The sequence below is a fragment of the Argiope bruennichi genome, chromosome 5 (genome assembly GCF_947563725.1).
Source record: "Argiope bruennichi chromosome 5, qqArgBrue1.1, whole genome shotgun sequence".
Lineage (NCBI taxonomy): Eukaryota > Metazoa > Arthropoda > Arachnida > Araneae > Araneidae > Argiope > Argiope bruennichi.
This window is the reverse complement of record NC_079155.1, coordinates 13,627,097-13,637,894: the sequence shown is the minus strand read 5'-3', so window position 1 is coordinate 13,637,894 and position 10,798 is coordinate 13,627,097. Positions and strand designations below refer to the sequence as shown.

The 10,798-nt window shown below is 28.6% G+C and overlaps 1 protein-coding gene across 1 annotated transcript; it reads right to left on the bottom strand.

The window, feature by feature from the left end:
* Positions 1-5,710: 5,710 nt before the first annotated feature.
* LOC129969212 (cuticle protein 10.9-like) lies at positions 5,711-9,596 on the bottom strand. Its single transcript, XM_056083664.1, has 3 exons — positions 9,430-9,596; positions 7,512-7,571; positions 5,711-6,615 (listed from the first exon to the last, which is right to left on the bottom strand). The coding sequence occupies exons 1-3, from the start codon at positions 9,436-9,438 to the stop codon at positions 6,172-6,174; spliced, it is 513 nt and encodes a 170-aa protein (XP_055939639.1). The 5' UTR covers positions 9,439-9,596; the 3' UTR covers positions 5,711-6,171.
* Positions 9,597-10,798: the final 1,202 nt, after the last annotated feature.

Below are 10,798 nucleotides of genomic sequence, written 5' to 3'. Positions count from 1 at the left end.
GAAGTTTTATACATGAAAAATCAGAAATTAAAATTTACCTACGTGTTGCAACATGGTAGGCTTGAATGACATTTTGAATTACATTTCATTACATTTTTTCACGTAAAGAGATTTTATATTTTGGCACTTTGTTTTACATATATATTTGTTGAATTCTTGGCCTCTTCCACTGGATTGAGCAATTGAAATTGACCAGAGATAAATTTCATGGTCAGGAATATCTCCAATTGTAAGCAATTAGGGCATTCATTCTAAATCGAAAGAGACCAACCTCTGTCACACCCATTCCAACTGCCAATATACTGCGCAAATCACCTCGCCCCTCATCGACGTCAAGAATAAGAACACCCACAGTAGTTCCCAAAGTTCATACTTTGCCGGTTTGTCGTTTGGCATTCTATCGAATGCCTAGAAAATGTGTGAAATATGAATCGTTTCATACATTGACGGCTAGTTTTAGGCATTATATACAATGTCTAGGCATTTTATGGAATGCCGGATTTCATATTTTGTCGGTAACACATACGCGTTTTATTGAAGCAGACGCTGGTATTTATGAATATTCTAATAGGTAAGTTAATATAATAACATTTGCAGTGTAGGAATCTGAATAATTATATTTCGTAAAGATTTAATATTATCCTAATATTTAATCGTTCCTCGAAATTTTTTTTTATCTTAATTATGTGGCAACTAGAAAAATATTTTTTAATCGACTAGTCGAGTGACCCACTCTAGGTCACCCGACACCAGGCAGCTACCTAGTGTGCCTAATTCGAACTAATTACCCACCTAATCCACCATTGGGTAATAACCTACTCATAATCGTGAATTATCTATTGTAGTTCTTAATAGGAACAATTCAATTTTTGAATAATGATGTAATGTAAAATAGAATTCGGTGCGCTTCCATATTTGATTTTTTTTTCTGATTACCCTATTTTTCAAACATCTCGTTCATCAGAATTACCATGAAAAAAAATTTCAATAAAATCTTTTATGATTTATTTGGTTCTAATCCTTATCCCAGTAAAGTATTTTTAAGTTTCTAATTGTGATGAATAAGTAACTCGTCCTAATTTAGAAATTACATATCTGTTATATTCCTTGTGCAATGCTCCTGTGCAATTTTTTCTATCTGCCATTTGAATAATACCAAAAACATTCATTATTTAATAGCATCTTTCGGGATCTTCGTTTAAAATACAATAAAAATTTTAATAGATTACAGTAAGAAAGTGTAATAATACTTTGAATGTTATAAAATCGATCAGTGAATATCTTTAAGATACTGTTTAGTTATTTTATAAGCACTTTCTATATTTCCAATGGCGACAATCCATTTAAATGGCAGAGACAAAAGTAACATGGCTAAATTAGGCAGGATGTAAAATTCACCGTATAGTGTGGTTAAAACACCGTAATAATCTTGACATTTTGTATTTTCACTAAGAAAAAGATTGTCTTCGTACCTGAACCCTCTAAGCTCTTCACTAATTTCTACTGACAAGAACTTTAATTACATTCTAGTTATTATATTGATTTTCTACTGTCGATTGCCTCGATGTATGATTGTATTTCTTTTTGAAACTTTCTACATATTTTTTCCCATAAATTTCGTATTTTATCAGTATTATTTTGAACATAAATTCTTTTAAATTGTTAAAATTACAAAAAATGCAGTCATTTCAAATATCTCATATGAAAAAAATACTCATATAAATTTTATCACATATTATTTAAATGAGCATTTTCACAAATTCTCTCGGTTGACTGATGGACGTTCTCTTTAATTACCAATACTTATTTTAGTTTTTGTAGTTTTTAAACTATATAATACCAGGATAAGTGCTCGAAAATTTAATATATCAAATTTCTTATTACTATTAAGTATACAGACCCGCTCTTTATTTATGCATGAAACTATCATTGAAAAATTATCATTTGATAAGCTTGTTCTGTTTACGATTGTAGAAAATGTATGACGTCGCAAAAATAGATGACATAAAGCTAGAAATTTATGCCATATTTTTATGAGATACCAGCTTTTATAGAATGTAATATTATCTCATGTTATGATGAAATAACTTCATGGTATAATCATGGTAAAAATACATCTAAATTCAATTACAATGTATAAAAATTTAAAAAATTAGAGAAATTACAGTACAGTTGAAGTTGGAGGAAAAAGTATAAAGTTGAAAAGTTTTCTTTCTATAGTAAAAATTGTGATAACTTCTTTTTTATTGTTACTTCCATTACTCATCTTTTCATCGACGGAGTTAAAGATGTTCCAGAAATTTTTGACTACTGACTTTAGATTGAATTTGCTTCTATATTATCGCTCGTTCTTCTAAATATTTGAACCAGAATGTCCCAGAGTCTTTCTAGTGAATTCTGGTCGACCGTTAAAAAGTTTTTACATCTTCCATCTTCTTTCAGAATTTTGAACAGCATGAAATATGCATTGTTTTGATGAAATGTCCAATATCTAGTCTAGTTGAATTGTATTTTGACATGGAAAAGAGGCTTAACAGTAATTTTAATTACATGAGTTAACTATCCAAAACATATCTCTAAATTTGTATCTAAATATGTCACCTGATAATAAGGTGAGAGAAAGTTAATAATAAGTCTAATTTTTAACATTTTTCCCAGTAAATGTATTCTAATCATAAAACTCGGCAATATAATTTTTTATCACAACATGGAATGTCCGGAATTTTTAACATTTCACTTCAAAAACAAGAAGTTTTACGGAATAATTCATCGATTCCAGGGCCATTTCAATTGTAAGAGGTAATTAAGCAGAATTTAATTCGAGATTGCGGTTAAAAAAATTAATTGACAAAATAAAGGATTTTAAGCAAGAAAATTTATTATCTATAGTAATTAAACTAATTATCACTTCAATATTAAACAAGAACTGCATCGTCCCCAAAAGTTTAAAAATGATATCAGTTTATTTTCTTAGGTTTAAAATTCAATTTTACTGCAGACAGAATAATATTTGATCATGGAAAATAATGAAGTCGAATGAAATAAATTTCTTCTATATTGATAATACTCATTGTTTTTAATATGAAATTATGAATTTTTACGATTTCCTCTATAAAAGAAATTATTATGAAAAATTTCACAAATTATAATGATAAACATTCTTGCTAAAATTAATTGATAAGATTAAACTGAATTTATTACTTTAAAAAAGATTTTCTATTATAATCTCCAAAATTTTATTCCAACTTTTTCTTTATCTTTCTCAGACTGAAAATATTAAAAAGTAATTCATAGTAAAATTTAACACTTTGTAAATTTTTAAAAATAGTTTGATATATTTTTACACAATAATGTAAAATTAAAAAATATTTGCAGTATTAAATAAAAACTTAGTAAATATTTTGAATGTAGGATCAGATAAACTATGGGGGGGGGAGCATTAGGAAACCTTAAATATAATCCTGTGCATTGCATGCATAAAATTCAATATATTTTTTATATGCTTAATATACATAAAATTTAAAACAATAATTACAAACACTATACATATAGTATATACATAAAAGTTAATATAATTTTAAAAAAATAGTGATAAGCTGAGGCTTCACATAGTCATATCAAATTATCTTCTCCATCAATTTCTGTTACAATTAATCAATTTTTGTGTTTAAAATCTTTTTAGAATTAACAAACATCCATTTCATAAATTATATATCATGACAATTATTTTAAAATCGAAAAAGTATATCGAATATCATTTATGTTCTTTACATTATTTTAACAAAAATCCTTCCAAGTCAGTATTCATGTAATTTTTTAAAAAATATCAAATGAACATAAAATTTTAACACTCAAAATTCAAATTTTAAACTTCTCCGAATTTGTAACCTAAAGTAACCTAGTATAAACATATTTGCAATTTCAGCTTCAATTTTAATTCGGTTTTGAAGTTTGATGATAAAATGGAAGTGTCTGTCCATCGGGAATTGCGAAGTTACAGAAAACTTCAATATACTAGACAATTCTTTAAAATTGTTTCAATCTTTAAAATTTTAAAAGAATTAAGTTTAGTACTTTTTTCCCAACATTCTATGAAAGAAAGGGAGAAAATTATATAAATCTAAAGTAGCATTCAAAATTAAAATAAGGCTAGTTATATTTTAATTCATAAAAGTTCTTAAAGATATAATTGCTTAATGATGGTTTTATTTGTTTTATCTGGCGTCCTAGGTTCGAGTCTCGGTTCGGGCATGGCTGTTCTATCTGTGAGATGTGTGACTGTGCCCTCCTGTAAAAAGGGGTTGTGCGAACGAATGAGTGATGCGTGAGTGGCAAAGTCGTACTTTTGGCCCTAGTTGGCGCTACTAAAACAAAAGACGCGCCCCCTATTGGCTTAAATCGCTGTCTTCATAACAGCGGACTTGTCTAAGTGCCATAAGAAACAACAACATTTGTTTTTTATTTCACATTATTTTAAGATACAATATATTAAGAAGATTTTATTCTATGTAATGTATGCATTTTGATAAGTGCTTTGGAAACACAAATCAAAAAACTTTCAACGTAAAACATAAATATTTATTTTATGCTCTCTGTGTTTTCAATTCTCTACTTTTATATGAGCAGTCATTTACTAATACGAATTCCACTACTTTGAAGCACTAAATTACTGATTAAAATTATTTTGGTAAGAAACAAATCGAAGGATTTAATTATATATATAATAAGTAATTATATATATTTAATTATATTATTATAAAAACAAAACTTTTGTTAGGGACAGTAAAGATTATATATATTAAAGTTGAGCAAATCAGTTTTGTTTTATTTTTTCTTATTAGAATAAAATCTTACTAAATATTATTCGTTGTAATCAGACTACTGAGCATTTCCCTTACATGTAAAAATATTTTTAGGCTTTTGAAATTTTTTTTTATTTGTTGTCAGCGACAGGATGTGTGTGTTTTATGTTACAGACACATAATAAATTTCTTATGTTGTATATTATTCACAATTTTGCTTTTCAAGTTTTTTTTAAAAGAATTTAGAAAAGTCGATGAGAAGAAGATGAAATCATTGAGAGATATTATACTAATAATTGAATAGAAATAAATTTTTATTAGTTTTGCCGCTTCAAAGTGAATTAGTGCCAATATTGGAAGGAACGTTTGTAAAATAATTGGCACCCTCTTGAGTTATAAACAAAATTATATGAAATCATTAAAAATTTACTTTTTTAATTAATTAATTAAATTTTTAATTAATTCATAGAAAAATTAGTAGAATTTGCAAAAACACTGTATTTATCAAAAAAATTAAAATCACTTAACATTTATGTAAAGGAATTGAGAGCATAAATCTTTTCATGTGTCATTTAAATTTTTCTAGTATTAAGTCTTCGAAGATTGTATGGAATTACAAATTTCTCCGCTTTTTGTGTTTCTAAGGTCTAATGCTTCCCAATTTTTTTTAACTGTGTGTGTAGTTTTCAGTAGCATTATAGCAAATACTACTGAAAGCTAAATTCAAGCAACGTTGTTATCTTGGAGAATATATGTATCAAAAGATATCATTACAATTATTCTACACACATATGGATATTAAAATTTTCCGCATTTCTTATCATAAGTTATATTCAGTTTTTCTTGAAGAAATCGATTAAATACTAATCGGTGTATGTAGAATTTAAAATAAAAAATAGGACCCAATATTTTAATAAATCATAAAATTTATTTTTTATAAAATATACAGTTAAGGCTTAACGCCACTTAACATGTAACAACAACATTTTCCTGAAAAAAAGTTTGTAAAAAAGTAGAGCCAAGCGCAAAGAAGAATTTTATTTTTTGTACGCTAATGGCGTAGTAATCTCATTTTGCAAACGCTAAACCTTATTATCTAGAATAAAGTGAAGGCAGGTAATATTGCAAACAGGAATATGTCTAAATGAATGAAGGAAGCTGCATGAGAATTGTTCATATAACAAGCATTCACGGAAGTAGTTGAAAGATGCCAGAAGAAAGAAGCCAAGAAAGAGACGAATAACCAATTTGCACACCGATACATTAAACAATAGCTTGAAAAGAGACTACATGGTAGTCAAACAGAACATAGAATATAATGGTTGTTGTCAACAATGAAAACGTTTTCCCAGATTCTTAGGAGGGTATTCTAATATGGCCTGTTCGGCCTGTAAGCATAATTTCTGGCAGGATAGACAGCAGGTCGGCGATATACAGGACGACGAACAGGTTCAGGTACAACAGCTGGTTCAATAATAGGTGCTACTACTGGAGCTACAACGGGTTGACGATATACTGGAGCATACTGAACTGGTGCGGCTGAAGATTCAATGACAACATCAGCGGGATTCTTGTTGTCTGTACCTGGTTCGTTGGTACGAACCACAGCTCTGAAGCCATCCTGGTCTGCCACATATTCAACAACTCTGAAGTGGCCTTCGTCGTTGTTCAGTGTGTAGGAACCCTGGACTCTACCGGATCCATCTGCAGTTTCGGTTCTGGAGCTCTGTCCCACTCCATCGTCCAGTGGGGCATTATAGCTGAAGGCGTATGGTTTTGGGCGCTCATCATAGTAGGGATTGACACGATAATCCTAGAAATAAAAGACGTGTTATAGGTTGTACTTAGTGTCTCAGGGATATAAATAGTTTAATCTCTAGTAACGTTAAGAATGAAAATTGGGGCAAGTTAATCAAAATCTTTTCCACTGGATTTTAACTTGAGCAGAAGATTTCTTCAAAAAATTGATTCAAGAAAATTACTAACGTTCTCAATTGATAATATATATATTTAAATGATGATTAGGATATATAAGGCTTGTGATATTCTGCTTTATTACCATTTTCCTATTTCCTATTGATTAGTATTAAATGCAAAAGCATGGGAAATGATAGTCATTTTTCACGAGAAGCATATTCTAGAATTCAATTTCAAAAAATATAATATTCTGTTATTTCCTGAATATGCAAGTCTAAGATTAAAACATATAAAAACTAAGTTTAATAATCAGCCAAAGACTTAAAAATGTCTACGAAACATTTATATGAAGACTTTCTTCAACAAAATAGAGTTCAACGCTTCCATTTTGTCTGGACAATATAAGCAGAATTTTTTTTTATAGAATTTATCCAAAAAATTTTACGATGGTTATACCAGGAATATTTAAAGAGACTCTTTTTTATATATTTTTATACATATTTTCTTCATTGGCTTATAATTTAGTTGTGGTTCTCGAGCATTTCCACATTATGAATGCCATTTTATTTTCACATTAAATCGAATATCTTTAGCCATTCTAATAGCATGCCTGCTCAACAAATTTCAGATTTTCAGACAGTCTAGCGTACCTTAAAAGTATTTAAAAAAAATAAATTCTCACGGCTATCTGTTGGGAAAATATGCTATAAATAAATATCAATAAAAATTACTCACAGAAAATAACTTAACTATAATTCAGTAATCAGCAAAAGAATCTTGAAATATACTTACTCTGATGGGAACAGGTGCTTGAGCATTTGCTGCAACAAATGCAATAGCGAAAACAATGACCTAAAAATAGATAACATTTATTTGAAAATCGGAAAAAAATATTAGATTTTTGCAATAAAATATGCTACAAGACAATTACTGAATTTGAAATAATTATATCTAAATGATTTGACAGATTTGAATACATATTTAGTCACCGGAACTATGCCTTATTTGGTTCAGCGCTATTGAGCGGGTATGGTTAAATTATGCTATAATCAATATTTGCGTTTGTTAGTATGTAAGTCGTATTTTGAGTTTTATGTTTATTGATTGAATCGAAAATATCCCTAAAATGAAATTTCTCAAGATATAATAATATTGAAGATATTTTAATAATTTAATATCAAGATACAAGAATAATAAGATAATATCAAGATATATTAATAATTTAATATTGAATAATAATTTTTATTTTCTTTTTATATTAGAAACAAATGAAACTTGTTCCTATAATTTTTATTTTTAAATTTTAAGAATCAAACATCTTGAAACTCTTATTCTATTATGTATCGCCTTATATATTCAAAAATATTTTTAAACAATTTTTGATGTATTCATATACTAATTACATTTTTATAAATTCAACTTTACTGATTATGCAAGAAATTTTTCGTATGGCAGCTTGTGGTTACAAAATATTAATTTAAGTCAAAAAGAAAACAATGTTTTTTATGCATCACAGTTGCACATATAAGTTTTTAAACAACATCAGATAAAAAAAGAATTCAATAAAATATTTATCTTTTTATAGGAAATAGAATAACTGGATAGATATGAGTAACAGAAGTATCAAATAAAATTTTTCTTCGGAAAATTTAAATTTAATTTCGTTTTTCTGTTCTTTATTATAAACAAGTTCTTTTGTTTATTATATAGATAAATACATATACACTACCTATCTAAAAAGAATATATGCAAGATTACGTTACAAAAATATCAGATACAATGATTTTTATATGAATGGTTATAGCAAAATTCATTTGATATTAAATTACAGCAAATTCTGAGCTAAACGCATGCTTTCTAAAAAGGCATTTAAAAAAACGACTCTTCAGTTCTAATTAATTTTAAAAAGACATAAAAACAAAAACTGGGGAACATTTAGTTATACTTTAAAATTATATTTGGCTAAGGCATTTCCTAAGTTTCTTATTATATTTTCTAGAAAGTATAAAACTTCTATTCTTCTGCCATTCTTAAAACTGGAATGTTATTAACGAAAAGAATAATCGAATGAATGTAAGGAACATTTCCTGCGATTTTCTTGTTGAAATTATACTTTTTTTTTTCGTTTGAATTTTTAACTGGAAAACCAAGAAAATAAAAAGAAAAAAATTACCCTAATAAAGATAAAATAAGAAGCATTTTCAAAATTGAGACAGTTGCCCTCATAGTAAAGGAGAAAATATACAATCACTTTACAGATTTATTCGTTCTTTACATATCAGTGAGAATATCGAAATACTTAACTTAAAAAACTAAAATTAAGTCCTTGATAAAAAAAAAAGCATTATATGATAAAAAAAAAGGGTAATCCATTGACATCTCAAGTTTCTAAGAATTCTTAACTTAATCAAAAACATTTAACATGAAACAGTAGAAAAAATTAAACAGTCGGAAGTTTAAGGAAATCTAGAAAATGGTTGTCGATTAAGGTTTGCATGAGCTTATAAACGTCCATTTTTTTCGTCCAGAATTTTTAACTGAATCAAAAGTAGCTAATGAAACAGTAGAGAAAATTGAAGGGTCAGAAGTTTAAAAAAGTCGACAAAACGGCTTTCGGTTAAAGCTTATGTGAGCTTATTAATGTCCCTTTACATTGTCTTCCAACTGCTCAATCCAATAGCGCTAGCAAAGATACATTGTAAGTACTTACTGAAATCATGACTGCTTGCTGCCTGCTGAAGATGCTAGCTCCAGATGAGATGTGTCGGAAGTTGGAAGAACGCTTCCTTTTATACAAGTTCCTCCCGGTATTTCCCTGATCAGGATTGATGAATGAATTCCGAGGGTCAAAGTGTCACTCCACCAAAAGAGACGAGCACAAAAGTCTCTGCGGTAAACAGCAAGAGTGAAACAAAAGACAAAAACCACCCAAGGCTCGAGATTGACGACTCGTCCTTGGTGAATCATCCGACTTTCTCCAGAACAGTGTTGTGTCGGGGAGGGCGTGAAACTAAATCAACAGGTGACCAGGTCAGATTGACGAAGAAAAAAAAATTGAATTGTTGCCATTAGCATACTCGCTCCGGAACGGCAGATTTATAGACAGGTCTTCACGTGGGAACGCAATCGTTTATCAATTATGACCCTCTGAGGATGCGGTGGCCCAGCTGGATGTTACCAGCACGTTGAAAGGAACCGGCCACTTCTGGTTCCTGAGCAAGGATTTACTGATCGATCTCGCTGGAAGTGACAATGTTTGCGAAGAAAATAAATTAAAACCGTTTTTTGTTTGAAAGGAATGTTTAATTTAATTGTTGCAATGGATGATAATAAGATTTGTCTTGTATACTAAGCAGATTCATGCAGTCTATCAATTTTGCATAATATAGGAAGTCTCGAAGTAATATTATATTTAAATTCCTTTCACTTGTGATATCATTGTATCAAAGTTAGTGTTCAGTTTTTCTAATCACAAATATCCTTTATCACTTGTCTCATTCAGAGATGTAAAATGAATTCCTGATTAGAAGTAGTCTAGAATTTTCAATAATTGTCGCAGATATAAAAGTATCCTAGATTTGTCCCATATTATATATATTCTCTACTTTCGTCTTTTTAAATCGAGCATTTCTCCCTGCTTCAAAAATGTTATTGGGTTTCTTTATCTTTCCTAAATGATATAAATGCTAATTGACACATTGTCAATGATATAATGGGACAAAGGTGTAAATTACTTACATTATAATTAGAAATTCAAAGTTGAGATAAAAGAAGAAATTGAAATTCTAATGATTTAGTTGTAGGACTGCTGTCCCAATCCATAAATAGATAAAAACGATTTGTTAATATAATATCTATACCTAATCTCAGAAATGAAAAGATTCAATGTACACATTTTTTAAACTATCGGCCATAAGAATTTTATAAAATTTTTAAAGTGAAAAACTATAGTTTAACATGCCATTTCAGGAAAATAAATATAACTAAGAAAATTTTAATTCATTAAAGAATAATTATATATTTTACCACATTGAATTACAAGTATCTCTAAGTACTATTAAAATATTCAGCACTTCTCT